This window comes from Microtus ochrogaster, linkage group LG5 (assembly GCF_000317375.1).
Source record: "Microtus ochrogaster isolate Prairie Vole_2 linkage group LG5, MicOch1.0, whole genome shotgun sequence".
Lineage (NCBI taxonomy): Eukaryota > Metazoa > Chordata > Mammalia > Rodentia > Cricetidae > Microtus > Microtus ochrogaster.
Genome location: NC_022031.1, coordinates 52,155,943 through 52,173,974, shown reverse-complemented (window position 1 = coordinate 52,173,974; position 18,032 = coordinate 52,155,943). Strand labels below are relative to the sequence as shown.

The 18,032-nt window shown below is 44.4% G+C and overlaps 1 protein-coding gene across 1 annotated transcript in view; it reads right to left on the bottom strand.

Annotated features, from left to right (window-relative positions):
* The window catches only part of Ugcg (UDP-glucose ceramide glucosyltransferase), a 32,020-nt gene extending 13,994 nt beyond the window's left edge, over positions 1 to 18,026 (bottom strand). Inside the window, exons 1-2 of the mRNA XM_005362234.1 lie at positions 17,882 to 18,026; positions 390 to 531 (exon numbers count right to left, since the gene is read on the bottom strand). Coding sequence (XP_005362291.1) covers positions 390 to 531; positions 17,882 to 17,979 — 240 coding nt within the window. The 5' untranslated portion in view covers positions 17,980 to 18,026. The remainder of the gene's footprint in view (positions 1 to 389; positions 532 to 17,881) is intronic.
* Positions 18,027 to 18,032: the final 6 nt, after the last annotated feature.

The following is an 18,032-nucleotide window of genomic DNA, read 5'->3' as shown; positions in this document are numbered from 1 at the left end:
TGAAAAGGGCCACATGGAGCTAGTTCTCTGAGCTCTGAGAAGGGACGGCGGCAGAAAAGCCACAATGTGAGGTTACATTCCACATCTAAAGCATGTGGATTCTAAGACAGATGCTAAGCTTTGCTTATAATCCACAAAATACATTTTTTTTTCCATTCACAAGAATAAACTTCCCTTTGCATTCACTTAAAGAATATGGGCTTGAAAACCTTCCAACTTCCTTATTGCAAGCAAACCTTACTTTAATTTTGCGTACACTCAACATCAGTACTTCTGCCTCATATGCAGTGTTAAAATTCCCAATGTTTCCGATGAGGAAACTAAAAAAACCAAAAACCAAACCCACAGTCTAGACCATCTCTCATGGGGACAGCAAGCACCACACTTACTTTGGGATAATCCAGTTCGAAAAATGTCTCCAAGTTGTTGATTAGGTTAGGATCCACCCCCTTCAACGGTTTCAGAAGAGAGACACCAGGGAGCTTGCTATACGGTTGTTTGTCTGTTGCCTTCTTGTTGAGGTGTAACCGGCTAAAAAGAACAAAAACAACACGAGTTATTCCTAGAGAATGTGTTGGTGTGAAATCAAAAGAAAGCACCCACAACACTGATATCATTAAATAGGATTTTCCTCTCCTTTCTTTTTCTTTTGAAGCAGCGTTAGGGTTAAATATTTCAATAAAGGCTTTAATAAAAGCACAAAGGCCAAGAGAAAGCGAGGCAGGCAGAACAAAGGAAGACACCTCCAAAAGGATTGATTGGTCTGGGCACCTCAAGGAGAGGTGATTTTGCTTCTAGGTTTTTGTCTATGTGCGTGTGTTTTAAAGACAGGGTCTCATATAGTCAAGGATACTCTTGAACCTCCCAGTTTATGGGCTCAAACCCAGGGCTTCACACAAGCTGGCCAAACCCTCTACAACTGTGCCACAGCCCAGGACTAAGAGGGGAATTTTCAAACTGACATCTTTCTGAGGAGACCTGAAAATGAAGAGAAGATGAACAAAATAAGCTTCCAGGGTAGGAAAATTAGCAGGAAGCAGAATGGATGATCCAATGAAGACCGGTATACAGATGCACCCTGTGTGTTTGCTACTCAGGGCTATGCCCCAGTGCTTAGCAACCGTGGGGTCCCAGAGAGGCATTCAGTGGATGCACACTGACTTGGAAGATAGCTTAGCGGGTGAGATGTCTGCTATGTAAGCTCGAGGCCCTGAATTCAGATCCCCTCGAGACAACATGACTGCCAGAAGTAACCAGAGAGCTACCGAAGTAGGGAAGGCTGTGGACGTGCCAGAAGGCTACAGAAGTGTGGTAAGCATACTCTGAGCATGTACTATAGAACAGCAGCAGGCAGGCCGCACAGAAGCGAGAGAGCAAGGCGAATGGAATGAATGCCTAATGGCAAGAAGCTCAGGCTGGCAGGGTAGAAAAGAAGGTAGAAGGAAGGAAAAAGAAGAAAACAAAAAACAACTCAGATCAAAAAACTTGTCTGAGAGACACCAGAAGATACACCAGCACCACCAGTTCACAGAGAAGCTGGCTCTGATTCACATCACTGGTCCACGACAAAGACAATACAGCTCTTAATGAGGGGCGCCCAGCCAAGTGGAGAAGAGGACATGCCCAGGTCTCCCTCTGCACTTCTCAGCCGGTCACCAGGCAGTTGGCAGTAATTAGATGTGGGAGCACCCATGGGTCCAGCTACAAGGTGTCCTGGGACCCGGATGTCTCCACGCTTTCAGATCTCTGCAATCAATGGCATCTTAGAATTGCTCCAGCCAGACAGCAGTCCTGCCAGGAGCATGAAGACCAACTGAGACTTAGCAGACCACAGCCCCATTAAAACCATCACATCTTCAACTCAAAGAACTGTGCTACCGATACTACAAATGCACAGACGATGTGGGGTGCACCAGAGCCGTGCCCGGTGCACACCAGACAGCTTGGGCTCGCAGAGGAAGGCAGAGGGCACTGCAGCAAACGCCTACAGTTTTACAAACGACCACGGAAACATCTTTGAAGAAGAAACTAGGTTGCTGACAATAGGAAAATGTAAATCAACACGCTTCAGGAGTAGGAGTAGTGTCAGCCTCTGAGCCACGACACCAAACACTAGGGACGGTTGGAGCTCCATCCAAGTGTGGACTGTCCACAGCAGCTGCTTTACTGCTTTGCCAGGAGAAGGAACTGAGAGAAGGTTTTCAGAAAACTTAAAATGTAGCTATCTGACACTACCATACACCTGGGCAGTAATCAGCTATTTCTTTTTCTTAGTAGTTGCCAAGATGTCAAGCTAGAGCACACTGAAAACACCGGTCTTCAGGGTTCACCTGCAGCGTTAAAGGAAGCAAAACCAGGATCTAACACCAATGGCCACACACACACAAACACATCTTCCCATTTCTAACAAAACGGCAGACCAGACAGGTGTCTGCAAAAACCCATCCTGGTGAAAGGGCGTCTGGATGGTGGGCGTGAAAACAAAGTTCACCTTGCACACTTTAGCCACCCAAACCTGCAACGTGGTATCACAAACCTGCATCCCGAGAAATATTGAGGGTCTCATCAAAGTTTTCCTGTCACTCCTACCCATCCCATCCAGTCACACATGTCCACAGCTTGCCAGTCACTGACAGAGACGAGCTGTGGAGCACAGCCTGGCCTTGAACTCCTGATCCTCCTGTTTCAGCCTCTAAACAGTAACCTCTGAACACCAGGCCTAAGTCACCTGTCTGGTCCTTCAAGAGATTGTGACGATGGAACCGACAGAGCCCGTGCACAGAATGCAGGTGTGCAAACAGTAAGGGAAATTCCTCAGTTATTGCAGACTGGAGCCCAAGAACACCTTGGGGCTAACTACTGTACCTTGCAATCTGGAAATGTGACAAGTGTGCTTTGAGGAAGATAAAAAAAATCTGTTTGGACACTTTGTGTCAACGTCTGGAATCCCGGAAAGAAAAGGCCATAAGAGAAAGCTGGAAACACTGCTTCTCTTAGAGCCAGTCACGGAGGAACAAGACACTGTCAAGAACCAAGTGTAAGGCACGCATCTATGCCAGTGGGTCTCAGTCTGTGGGGCGCGACCAATCTTCCACAGGGGTCACCTAAGACTACATTATAATTCATAACAGTAGCAAAACTACAGTTATGATCTAGCAGTGCAAATAATTTTACGGTTGGCGTCACCACAACATGAGGAACTAAAGGGTCACAGTGTTAGAAAGGTTGAGGACCACTGTCCTATGCCATGAGCACCTCAAAGGTCAGATAAGAAAGAAAATTGCACACAGCAGTAGAAGACAGAACTGGACACTGGATTGGATGAAACTACCCAGAACACATTATAGAGAATAAAGGCAAAACAAGAACATACCCAGAAATGATGAAAAACATAATTGATGGAGATAATAGGACAAAAGGCCTAAGACTAGCAATTTATTATTCGTCCATTTTCACTTATCATAAGAATTTATTTTTATTTATTTATTTTTTGTCTTTTAAGACAGGGTTTCTCTGTGTATCCCTGGCTGTCCTGGAACTTGCTCTGTCTATCCATCTGCCTCTGCCTCCCTGAGTGCTGGGATTAAGGGCATGTACCACCACCACCAGGCTAAAAGGACATTTTATTATGACATTTTTCTCACTACTTCCAATTACTTTCTTTTGTACCCCTTCTGTTCATATCTGTCCCTAGAGTCACCAACTCTGTTTTCATGCCTTCTTATTAGTATTAGGTCTCAGAAAATCGTATATTTAGAAATGAACTCACACTGAACTACAGAAGGATTTCTGGTGGTTAGCTAAAAGCCTGCATCCCTCACATGCTATGAAATGGGTTCCTGTTATAGCACAGTTAATAAAAACCCAGAGACTGATACTAGGGGTTCAACCTGAAGGTCAGAAAAGCTAAACAGCCAGCCACTGACTCTTACCTCTACCTTAGCCAGAAATGGTGATCCTGCCTCCAGGAATCCTCAAAGTGAGACTGACCGAGCTGTCTCTGCCTGTTTCATATTCCTCTCTAGGGCTGGGATTAAAGGCGTGCACCACTGCTACCTGGTTTCTATGGCTAACCAGTGAGGGTACTGAGATTAAAGGTGTGTGTCACCACTGCCTGGTCTACAAGGCTGATCAGTGCAGCTGTTTTGCTCTCTGAACTTCAGGCAAAGTTTATTTATTAAAATACAAATGAAATATCACTATATCCCGTGCCCCAAAGGGGTCATTCCCCTTGCCTCTGGCAGAAGAGGAATGCACCAGTGGTTACACACCAAAGCCCATGCTGGCCCCCAGGTTCCCTCAGTCTCTACCTGCCCCCCCCCCCATACCCATTTGTTGTCCATACAATGACAAAGTTTTCCCTTGCCTGTCAGCTATCTTCACTACTCTCTCTGGCTTTTCTTGAAGATAGCTCTAGCCATGTCCAATCTGCTTTCTTTCTCTCCGCTCTGGACTCTTCCAGATGTCTCTGGATGCTCTTTATGTTCTGTCTTACAGTAAAAACTTTCCCCTAATAATGGCGTGGTCACATGGACAGTTTCTTTACCATGCCCCTTCATAAACACCCATTATTATTACTAATCTTGAGGTTTGTATGAGCAAAAACATGGTATTTGCTTGAGTCTGGCTAATTTCTCTTAACACAATGATCTCCAGTTCCACCCACTTCCTTGCAAATGACATCATTTTGTTGTTCTGTATGGCTGAATAAAATGTCTATCAGCTTTTCGTTATCTGTTGACAGGTAACTAGTCAGACCCTGTAGCTTGGCTATTGCAAATATGCCTCAATAAATATGAGTCTGTGGGTGTATCTACTACGTGCTGAAAGCCTTCTGCTATCCACCCAGAAGTTTAATGAATCAAACGGTAGTTATCTTTAGCTTGAGGAAGCCCCATACCAATAAAATCTAGTGATTCATACCTACTGATCCACTGAGTGCTAAGAAGGTGTCTCAAAACTCTGATGTCAATGTGCTGACCAATCAATCCATAGACACATGCAGCCCTCTACTAAGCCCACTGGATCTGGCAGGCGGTAGCTAAGTGAGCAACAGCAACAGCAACAGGGAGGGGTCTTCTAAACCGAAGTGGTCTTGGAAGTTTGAGAGAGTAAGTCCTACCTCCTTCCCCTTTTTATTAAGACGCCCACTGTAAGACTATTGACAGGCGTCCTTCCTCTTGAGCATTCCGTACTGAGAATGCAAAGCTGCTGTATAGACTCATTGTGGCTTCTAGGTTGATGGATGGAGAGAATGGGTAAGGACCACTTCTGAGATTTCTCGCAAATTAAAACCATACGACACTGTGCTGTTCCTCTTTACCTAACTGGCTCTTAGTATTTCCTTCCACATGCCAAGAGATCCATGTGGAGCTCACTCTCCCTAGAACACGCAGTCTCACTTTGGAGAACACTGTGTTGACTCTATGTAATACAGATGACAAAGCTCTATGGTTCAGCTTACTTGAAATATTTATCAAAACCATAAAAGATTGCCCATTTAACCAAAACCACGCATATTTAGCAGTCTGCGTAGCACACAGTGCTACTCCACACTTACATAGCATTCCTTTATTGGCCCTCAGACCCAGTGCCCATGTATGCTAGATGGTGCCCTATGTGTCTGAGGTGACACACTGCTCCTGTCAATAGCTTACGGTTTAAAAGGGGTTGTGCACATGCTACACAACTCACATAGGTCAACAAAACTGTTCTGGAGCTAGGACAGCAACTGTGCCTGCCACATGCAGGAATAACTCCTCAGACTGTGACGAGTGTGTTATAAACCAAATCTGCAGTAACATTTTTCGAAATGATATAAACAGACCATTTGCTTGGTAGGCAAGCAGCATGGATTTAGACCTACGGTGTCTGCACAATGTACGGGTCTTCTCATAAGTGCCTACCCTAAACCTAGAACATGAGGCTTGCTTTCTGCTGGGATTCTAGACTGTACTTTCTCCTTCCGGGTTTCATACTGGGAATTCAGTTCTGCTAAACCACCATGGCATATGGCTTATGTCTTTGACTGTTCTGTCACAATGGGTACTTTTAAAAACTGGTACATAATGTAAGGCCATGTATAATATGCAATGCAAGGAATCTGCTCAGGTGAAACTTCCTACAACCTGTACCCAGGTCATAAAACAACAGCATTAGCAGACCCCACCCCCATGTCCAACTGTCAAGTTACCTTTTATATCTGGCGTCCTCTGTTCACCATTATGTTAGCGTGAGATTCGCCCACATTGATAATTTGGCTTTAGCTTATTCATCCTGGTTACAGAATTCTTCCTACTAACTTGCCTCACAGTTATCTATTTACCAGCTGTTGACACCTGGTTGTTTATGGTGCGGGGCTGTTTGTTACAAACAGCATGAAGTCTCATCCCATTTTAACAAAGAATCAAAAACCCAAATCTCTCCACTGGACTTCAACTTTTGGACAAAATAAAGCAACAAAAAGCGGATTTGTTCTTCCACCCCAAAACAACTTCTAGGAAAGGACAGTCATAGACACTGAGCACTAGGCTAAGGAAGATTCACAGACACAGGAACAGAGGAGGCAGGGCCAAACTACTCCTTTGAGATCACCTCCTGGCCACGTGCGGGACAGGGAGCCCCCAAGGACATTTTTGCAGTCTACATGCAGGAGACACAGAGTTGAGACCAGAAAAATAGCCAGAACCCAAGAGAGTGAAATTTAAAATGTCTGCATCTTGTAAAAACAGCCAGGCATGCTGTGGGAAAACACACCGAGCAGCAAAATCAAGAATCAAGAATCCGAAACCAACCTGGAAATGCTACGGGACTAGAGCTTTCTAAAGCCCAAGACTGACTTCCCTCTCTCGCCTTCAGGCTGCAACGCTTCCTTATCACAGCAGTTCTAAGTGCCCAGAACACAATGAGGTGTTTCTCACCTTGTTCAGATTAGAGCTATAACAGAGTCCCAGCAAAGCAAGCCCCCACCTCTGTGGAGAAGGGAGAGGGAGAGGCTCTTGCTAGAGTTGCCTGAGTGTGGCCCACTCCACTGCCCCACCCCTCCACTAAAACAGAACCTGGGTTTTAGCACATCCAAGTTTGGCCAGTGCTGTCTCTTCCCCACTGTAAAATGCTTCCACTTCACAGGCAATGTTGAAGAGACAGCAAGGGGTAACCATGAAAGACCAAAACGAAACAGCACTAAGTGAAAAGAACCAAGTACAGGTCAGGGAGATGGAAGGCAGGGGAAGATATTACAATCGTCCAGAACAAAAAAGAAAATGCAAGCTGTAGAGTTTAGAATGCTAGAAAAAGGGAGAGCGGGGAAGGAAGGGCCAAAGGGAACTGCAGGTGAAGAATCCACGGGGCTTGTCTGATGGTGGAGCGAGCACCAGGATGGCTCCAGGGCTGAGCTCAAGGAACTAGTCATGACAGTCATAAAGCCTGAGCACGGAGCACAAACGGACAGGCAGGCACGTACAAACACATGAATATAAAGAAACACAAAGGTCTCTGTAAAGAAAGAACGACAATGGATGCTGCCAGGAGGGCGGGCCAATAAAATGTGCACCATGCTAGGGCTGTGCCTGTGACTTCTGAGCACTTTTAGCAGCAACGAAGCATCTGATGGAGCCCAGAAGCAGATTTAAAATGTTAAGTCCTTAGAGCTAATAAAATGGCTCAGCAGGTACGGGGAGATTATTGCCAAGGGTTTCAGACCCCTGAAAGCTGCCCTCTGACCGCCTCACGCTCACCGTGGCATTCCCAATAAACACACATGGCAATGAATACATACATAATTAAAAAAAATAAAAAGGAAAAGTAAATAAACAGGAGGTAAGGCATGATAATAGTGAAAATGTTGTGTTTCCCTAAAACAGCAGAATTGAGAGAAAGGGCCCAAGAGTGACAGGATGGAACAGGGGGACTTCCCTGGAGGGAGTCTGTAAGAATATCTGCAGACACAGACAAGGCTAAAGGATCCACAGCACAGTCAAGGATTAGAGCAATCTGCCAAGAACGTAGTAGGATGGTGAAGACATGGTGCAACAGACGTACTAAATACAGACACCAAGTGCTTCTGGACGGCGATCTGAGACCATGAATGTATAGCAGTACTAATCCACATGGTCAGCCACGGCCCGCTGCAGGACCCTGAAAGCTGAGAAGCTAAAGCCACTGGATGGATCCAGGACAACTGGGCAAACTGATACATGACGCTGAGCAGGGTGAGGCAAGGCAAAGGGCAAGGGCAAACTGCGGCTTCTGGGCTATGTGGAGAAGTGAAGGAAGCCGAGAGGGGACAGTGCAGGACACACCTGTGGATGAACAACCACCAGGGGCTGCACATCACAGTCGCCCAGGAGCTAAAACCTTCTAACACTGAGACCAATTTAATCTAAAACTCCAGGGGTGAGACCCTCGCAGCTGAGGCTTGTTAAGTCCCCTTCCCCCTCCTAGTACAAAGCAGAGAACCACAGACCTAAGTGACAGGGTTCCTGAAAGGAGGGGGTAGCTTTTAGAAAGAGGAGCTAGATGGACAAAGGCAGTTCTATGAGACTGGGAGGAGAGCGTCACCAATTGTCGGGAACATCCCCTAGCCATTATGGGGCTCCCTCTTGTTCACTTCCGGGTTATTTTTAGGTTGCTTCTGGCGGTGTACAGCAGAGTGATTTAGAAGCCAGAGCTGGTGGCAGGCTGCCTGGGTTTCTATCTCAGAGCAGGAGCTGTGTGCCCTTGGGCAAGTTGTTTCTTAATGTGTGCATATTAGCGTCTACCTTGCCGGGTAGGTCCAGAAATACAAGCCGAAAAGTAAACATCCAATGACAGCTTAATACTAAACACAGCCCAAAACAAACAGGGAAAAAAAAGCTTAAAAAAGGACCAATACTGTAATTCAAGGGTGCTTTCTGCTGTGTGTGACTTCTCCAAATTACCAAAGTTCAGATAAGAGATTTAGGGATGTTAAACAGTGGAAGAGAAGAACAGAGGTGAACTAGATGGCGTGTATGTATGCGCATGTGTGGAGAGAGAGAGAGAGAGAGAGAGAGAGAGAGAGAGAGAGAGAGAGAGAGAGAAAAGCCGTGATCACGTGATGAAAACAGAGTAAGAAAAAATATGGTCTAGAACACACCTAAGACTTAGTTTAATCTTAATCCTATCCAAGAGTCAAAGAAGCACGTGCCTGAAATTCCAACACTCTGGAGGCTATGGTAGTGGGATCCCAAGTTAAAGAACATCAAGAGCCTAAACAAACAGAAGGAAAGCCAATATATAGGCTGATGTAATGTTTAAAGTGAAAAAAATTATATCAAATATTTAGGAAATATCTAAAGCTTTAGGGGGGCAAAGTTCAGGGGTAGGTAGAGCATTTGCCCAGCACGTGTGAGGTCCTGGGTTCAATTCTCAGCACTGCAAAGAACAAATGCTTTATGGACATCCAAAAGTTTAAAACAAAGATGAGACTAAGAAACATTACACATAGCAAGTTACTACGAGTCAAGAAGGACTGCTGGTGCCCGTTGGTTTGCATGGTGTAAGCCTGAGTTCTCCTTCCAAAGACAGATGGGTTCTCCAGCAGGCAGAGGCTCTGCAGAGCCCCGACTGTGTTGCCATCCTTCAAACCTGCCTCAGCATATTGGTCCCCAACCACAAGAAGCCCCTTCACTTGACACTGGAAGGTTAGGAAGGAGCCAAGCTGGGACCCAGGCAGGATACACTATTCAAGGTAACTGTTGATTAGCATGCAATTCCAAGCTGATCAGACTTTGTGAAGGACCTAGGCAGTCTCCAGAGCACAGGCTACCCCACAGACTTCCATGCCGCTCGAGGTGAGAACTCTCTCTGCGACCTAGTTTAATACCTGGAACACTAGATCTCACTTAGTGGCAGCATGAGCTGTAATTGGGAGTTTTAACAATATTCTTAATTGTTTTTATTTTGTTTTATTGAGACAGGGTTTCTCTGTGTAGCCCTGGCTGTCCTGGAACTAGCTCTGTAGACCAGGCTGGCATCAAACTCACAGAGACCCATCTCCTCTACCTCCAGAAGTGGTGGGATTAAAGGCGTGTGCCACCACGCTTTGACTTAATGAGCCCCGACTGTCTGAGGCTTCATGTCTGCTTCCTCCTAATATCAAGCTCTACAAAGCTGCTATGGTTTCCATGGTTTAACCCCTTGTTTCAGCCTTCCCATCTTTCAGGCTAATCCACCAACAGCTTAGGCTTGACTGATCCCCCACTCCAGGCAGCTGGCAGCAATCTTAAATAGGGGTGAGGCTCCAGGACTTTGCCTAGGGCTTCCAAGAGATTACAGTCTGCAAGGGCAAAGGTCACCTTGCTTCATAGCCCCAGGCTGTGCTCTTATTTCGTTTGTTTCATTTTGCAAGTTCTGCTGTGTGATTCCAATAAAGCAACTGCTCCACGCCAGGAATTTCTCCCCTGTGCTCCACACCATGACTGCTAATATTGTACACCAAACCAGGCTGAGTGTGCGATCAGCATGCCCGTCATAGCCATCCCCAGTGACTAGTGGCCTCTATCATCGCCACGTACACTTGGGCTCTGGAAGGCTGTTTATGATCAGTATGGGTTGGGCTGTGACTCATGTTATTGCCGCAGAGAACTTATCATTTAAAGATGGGCATCTAAATGGGCTTCAGCAGCTCAAGTCTACCTTCTTCATGCAACTGTGACTTTGCTGACATAGGCTCCCATGAGAGAGAAATAACCAGGCGTTATCTAACCATACAGGACAGCATAAACTGTCCCCGCTGGACAATGGACTCACATATGGTGGAATATAAAGGAGTCATAGCACCACAGGAAGCCAGCAGATTTCAACAGACTCACAAACAAACAAAAACAACCCACCTCACTAACTCTCTGGTGAGGCTACAATTACCTCTGGTCCATGGAAAACAGTACGTGTTTTGCTGAGAGCAACCAAGAAAGATGGCTCACAGAAAAAGGAGCCACCAGATAATGCTCAAAAACACATGGCTCTCTTGAGCATGCAATGAGCGGTCCTTATTCCTACACAATTCCCATTCAAAGCAGCTCCTAACCTTTAAACTACTCTGTGTTTGGAAGAAAACGCCGCGGATGGAGAGAGAATGGGGACATTTGTGAGCCAACCCTGGCTACTTCTGGGCTCTACATTCCCCAAAGGACAGAAGTGAATGTAAAGATTATTTTTAGCAAGACAACTGGTCCCTCAGGAACACCTTTTGAGGGAAAATTGAACACAGACTGATGTAAACAGATTGACAGGAATCTGTTCTATTTCACCTGCTGCTACTGGCTTAGACATAGTGAGAACATGATTTTACTTTGTCCGCTTTCATTAAAATCTATGTCCACTAAAAGCATCAAAAATTCTGACCATTGCTGGGCGATGGTGGTGCACGCCTTTAATCCCAGCACTTGGGAGGCAGAGGCAGGTGGATCTCTGTGAGTTCGAGACCAGCCTGGTCTACAGAGCTAGTTCCAAGACAGGCTCCAAAGCCACAGAGAAACCCTGTCTCGAAAAAAAAAAAAAAATTCTGACCATTTGCCTCAAAGTACAATTACCAACAGAGACTGAAATAATGAATATATTAACACACACATTCACAGTACTGCTAATAGAAAAACTCAAAGATCATTCAACAAGTAGTAATTTAATGTTTAGAGGATCCTGTGGATACAGTGGTAAATAAGTCAACAACTTCTGTACCCTCAATAACTTACAATGCATACATGAAATGGGAAAAATCACTTTCTATTTCTACTTAAATGGGTAACTCCCCCAAACCACAGAAAGACAAAGGAAGTCCCACTCCAAGCCCCTTACAAAACCAAAGTCTAAAGAAAGAAGTAGTTATGCAAAAATTAAAGAAAAACAAGATGTTTTTAAAAGGGAGGAGAAAAGAGGAAGGGGTGATAATCTTGAAGACAGTAGAGTGCACTGTCTTACAAAGCCAAAAATCAGAGGCTGTTGAAGAAAAGGGGTGGGGCTATGTCCCCAATGAATTGTGGGACTTGTAAGAAGCCTACCTGAAGGCAGTGGGGAGTCCTGGCAAGAGCTAAAGCTCGGGACCCTAGATTGCAGAATGACAAGGTGACGGAGCAAAACTCTAGAGACACTGATGAGCATCAACGTTTCCAACAATGCAGGGGAGCTGTGGGGATGGATGAGTCAATGTGTGGGAAACAACCAATCAAGAGAACCATCAGTGAGTAGTAAAACTCAATTACAATTTTTATTTCGCTATTTAGAACCATCGCATGAGCCAGGCGGTGGTGGTACACGCCCTTAATCCCAGTACTCGGGAGGCAGAAGCAGACAGATCTATTTGAGTTGGAGGCCAGCCTGGTCTACAGAGCAAGTTCCAGGAGAGTCAGGGCTACACAGAGAAACCTTATCTCGAAAAGAGCAAGAAGTCCTTCTGAGTTTGGAGAGATGGCTCAGCAGCCATCTTACTGTTCTTGTAGAGGACCTGGGTTCAGCTCCCAGCACCTACACAGAGGCTCATGTTACAAGTCTGTAACTCCAGTTCCTTCTCTCTGGCCTCTGTGGGTACCAGTGATAGAGACTCATACCCATAAAATTAAATAGGTAAGTCTTTTTTTTTAAAGGGCAGCATTTCCAAGCTGGGCTGGCACTTACAATTAACAAAAACAGTAAGGTCTAATGTCAATCAGTAGAGCGCTATACACAGAGGGGAAAGGTATTCATTACAGGAGAAGGGACGATGGGGAAGAGAGCAAGAATGGATGAGAGATACATCAACCATCAAAAAGGAGGGCTCCGCTTCCGAAGAAAACAACCGCGCTCAGACTTTTGCATGCTTTCATCTCAGTTCCCAATTTGGAAACCAAACTCACTCTGACAAAGAGGAAAAACAAAATAACCCACAAAGAGCACTTAGCCTGCACTGACTGCTTGAGACTATAATCACCTGCTATTTTTAGAAGATCAAAATCTTGGGAATAAGACCCTTCCCATAAAGGTATCTGCCACCTAAAATAATACTACGAAATGACCGTGCCTCCGTTTGGTATTAAAGTTGAGGGGAACGAAGCGGTGGCAGAGATATCCGTGAGTAGAGACAGATGCTTAACATGGGAATGGGGAACACCTGTTTGTATTTGATAGCCAACTAGTCTTTATTAAGCAGGGGCAGAGGGGGGAATGAGGGTATGAGAATTGTGAGACTTGTGAAATCAGAACAAATAATTTCAACAACGAGCTAGTCAATGTGTGAATCAGACGTCAGCCACACTGTTTAAAATGCAGGCCAGGACTTTTATCTAATTGTAAGATACAAGAGAACAGATTCAGTGTGCCACTGATACACTGTAGTTAGTAGTTTTCCTTACACTTTCAGTGCAATATCAGTGTTCTGCATGCACCTTTAACAGTTGGGAGCCCACCCTCATGCTGACCTGACACCTGATACAAGGCTGTGCCAGTGTTTAGAAATCTGGGGGCTGCAAGTACAAGTTTTTGGGGTGGGGAGAGGCGCACCAACATATGCTAATTCACTTTTGTCATATTTAAAAGGACAGGAAGTATAAAGCTGAACATTCATTCAGAAAACACATCCTTTCATTAAAATAAAGATGGTTCTCCCCCTCCCCACCAAAAAAGCCAGGTGGTTGGTGACTCACACCTCTAGTCCCAGCACTTGGGGGAGTCAGAAGAAGGCCAGCCTGGTCTATAAGAGGGAGTTCCAGGATAGCCAGAGCAACGTAGGAAAACCTAAATCAACAAATAAATAACTAGGTCCCCATTCTGCACACTGTTTTAACCAAAATATTATTTACATAGTTTTTAACTTTGTTAAATGCTGAGATTCAACTGTGATTTTTACTTACACAGTAAGGAAAGGGCAAGGAAAAACAAAAAAGACTTTGTCCTCTTCTGGAAAACAATTCCTATCAAGCTGGGAAGTATCTTTCTTATTTATTTATTTATTTATTTATTTATTATAAAAACATACATACAAAAAAGTGGACAATGATAGTTGGACCAGATCACAAAAAGATACTTGGTAAAAACCAGCCAAGCAAACAACAACAGAAAGAGAAGGGGCGAATTTATGTACAAATTCTTCTGCTGGTTATTTGCTTTAGTTTCTAAGTACTACCCTCAGGCTAGGCTTCACTGCACAGTCTGCCTGCTGGGAGGACCGGTGTGTGCCCAGGTCACTACTCTGCCTATTTGTTTTATATTCACTTATCCAATGCTCAAAAGAGCATTTACAAGGCCTGTAGTTAGCAAATGAAACCTGTTATAAGTTAATTATGTTTCCTTTGTTTGAGCTGCGCATCTCTGTTTAGGAATTTGGTTTGTTTTATTTTTGTTTCGCGACAGGGTCTCTCCATCACGTAACTCCGGCTGTCTCTCCTGGAACCCACCATCAACACCAGAGTGGCTTTGAATTTTGACATCTACTTCCATGTATACCACCACACCCAAGCCCAGAACATGTTATCAGTAAAAAAAAAAAAAAAAAAGTAATAAGGAGCTGGTAGGAGATATGGCTCAGCAGGTAAAGGTGCTTGTCACCAGGCCTGATAACCTGATCCCAGCCCCCCACATGGCAGAAAGAACCAAACTAACTCTTGCAGGCTGTCATCGCATCTCCAAACCCGTGTCATACACACACACACACACACACACACACACACACACACACACACACACACTCTTTTTAAAAATCTAAAGGTAATGTCCTGGAGTATTTTTTTTAAAAAAATTATAAAGGCTTTTTACTTCAAGGAAGCTAAATGTTTATTTATACCATGCTCAAAACTGTAAAATTATAGCTGGGCGTGGTTGGCACAGGCCTTTGATCCCGGCACTCTGGCAGAGGCAGGTGGATCTCTGTGAGTTCAAGGTCAGCCTGGTTTACAATGAGTACTGAGACACCCAGTGAGACCCTATCCCAAAAACAAACAAAAAAGTCAGAGTCAGATTATTTTGAGAAAAATCTGTTTATAACACATTAGTCACAAAAATAAACAAATAAATAAATTCAAAAATTTTGAAGGCAAGGAGCAAACACACTCTGGCTGGCTATTTGAAGTAGCGGATACATCGATCATGCTAATGTTCAGGAAGTGCGATGCTTACTGAGTGCACAGACTGGAGGGGGCAGGATTCCAGAAGGTTCAGTAAAAGGGTTTGCTTTAAGTTGAGCTATAAACTTAATATTTAAACTAATAAAGACTTTGAAACAAGATCTTAAAATTCATCACTAAATAAGAAATGTATTTATAAAAGTCAAGAAAGTCTGCAAAAGAATGAAAGGGCTGGCTATCTCGCCAGCTAATAAAACTGCATTAATTAAAGCAGAATAGATCGTGTACAAAAAAAAACAACAAAAAACAAAAAACAATGGGACCATGATCCAGCACTAGAACCAAAGTGCAAAGAATTTAGTCTATGAAAAAGACTGTTATTTTTCTAAACAAAGGAATAATCAGACCACTTGGTAAATGACCTGGGAACAAGTTGGGTATATATTTAAGTGAAACCAAAATTAGAGTTCCAGGTCTCATTGTATAACAAAAAAATGATGAAAGTGCAAAAGGTGAAAAAAAAATCAAAAGAAAATTCACAGCATTAGAAGAAAGCAGACTGAGATATATGACTAACATATATCATTGGGAATGCAGATGATGAAAGGAAAAATAAAACAGAAGACCTGTCCACTTAACACCCCAGTCTCAAGTTGAGACAATAAAATAGACTGGGGGAAAATTACAGCATGCGACAGACGGATGAACACAGGAGTTACCATCAATTAAACAGATGAACTTGGCAACAGACTGCAGTACAGGCAAGAGTATGGCCATATAACTTATGACTAGCATAACTTATGAAACTAGCGTATAAATATCTGAAAAGCTACTCAGTGGAACCAGTAACTAAATGGGTGAAAATCAAAACAAAAGAAACGGTGAGGAATAAGGGATGCAGAGCTGGACAATAACCCCCCCCCCCATCCAACAGGGCCAGGACTGCGAGTAGCTATCACATCGTTTATAAGGCAACATTGTACCAAAGATGGAAAGATGTACCACTTTTAGTCCAACACTTCCTCCCTCTGAAATGTGAACTAAAGAGACGTATGGATAAGAATACATCCCAGGGACTGGTATAACGTATCTCAGGAATAAAGCACCTACTTGCCCAACATGCAGGAAAAAGTTAAGAAATACAAATAAAATCATTAAAATGTTGCTTAGTAAACTGGAATCAACCGAATTGCCTACCGATAACAACAAATAAATACTAATAGCTCAGAATCCAAAATGCTTGAAACGATGGAAAGAGCTCACACAGTTGTTGATACAGAAGAAACAATAGGAAGTCACTTTTCAGGCCGCCCCCCATGGACAGTAGTCTGGTGTGTCTAGATCTTTGTGCTTGCTTCTAGCACCTACAACAGTGGCCTGTACTGCTTGTCAAAAATCATTTATCAAGTAGGTGAGATTTTAAAGCAGGCTAGAGAACGAGAGTCGTGACGTGGTCTCCTCTTTCCTCCTCTGCCTATTAAATATAATTGGGGAGGTAGGCACAGAAGGTTAACAGCGTAATATTTTGGTATATGTATAACTATCTTCTTTAATTCTTCTTGTACTAAATTCCTTAAATAGTAACTATTTTTTTTAAAAGAGCCCATGTAGTTATAATGAATACAACTTAAAAATTCTAAAGTCAGCAATGCCATACTGACTGGAGTATGTTTTCTTTCACTTTCAAAGAAAAAAAAAAGCCTACTAGTTTATCTTGTACAAGTGTCATCTTTCTCAGTATCAAGAAATAGCATACCGAATGGAGAACAGCACATCTTTTCTATAGTGGGAAAAAGCAACTAAAAGTAATTCCCTAACATCCTATTCTATCCTATTCTATTTGGTGGTAAAAATCTACCCCCCCCCCACACACACACAACGGACTAAAATTCCGAATGAGTTCATCTCTACACATGTATTTCGTTTACTTACACAAACTTCATTTTAAAGACATTTTACCGAAGGATCAAAACTAGCCCCCTATATCATGTCTCTCTCCAGCCCTCACCCTGTTCTGTTTTATTCCTAAGCTTTATAGGGAATAACCTTATTTGGATTTTTATCACGTTTCATTCTTCTAGAATGGAAGCTTCCCGAGGGCATGAGTTTTGTTCTGCTCTCATCTGTGTCCCCAGCCCAATGCTAGGTGGTATCTAGTAGGCCTCGGGAAGTATCTGCCAAATAAAATTTTCTGTGTGGAGGGAGAAAGGATACAACTCCAAACAAGCCAATAAATGAAGAATTGGAAAAAATGAAAATGAAAAAGGAAAGGAAGGAAGAAAAATCATACTGAAACGCCACCCTGATAGGACTGAAAACTGTACACAGGCTCGGAGACTGACGTTTTACAAAGCAGGCAGGTGCTCCACACCTATGTAAGCACACAGCTCTTCCAGGAAGGAGAAAACCCACAGGGAAGTCTCCCGGTGGTGCCAAACAGCTCCCGGAAGAGTGTTAAGGACCATCACCATAACAGAGACGTGGCCCGCACGGAGGGAGGGGTAAGCCCACAATACACCATACATCCTGGCCCAGATGGAAAAAAAAATCACAAGAATTCCCCACACAATCAGACCGAGCAGGGAACCATCCACCAGACACAGAAGCAGGCGCCTTCCCCAGGGCTGGCTCTGCAGTCGCCTGCAACCCAGGAGCCCGGTCGCGACACCAGCGCTAGTCCCTCTCCAGGACCCCGCGCAGCACCGCCCCAAGGAGATCAAGGGGGGGACCGTTTGAGGATCAGCTTTCTCTACCCCCGGAGCCCGCGAGCCTCCACGACGCACACGCCAGCCAGCACAGCTGGTCCCCGAGGCCCCGACCCTCCGACTCACGTGTAGATGATGGACATGAAATGCATCAGCCACAGCACCACGAAGAGCACGAAGCCGAACAAGGCCATTCCCTCCTGGGCCAGGTCCAGCAGCGCCATCCCCCGGCCCGCTGGCCCGGCCCGGCCCGCTCCGGCCGCCGCGGACACCGCTG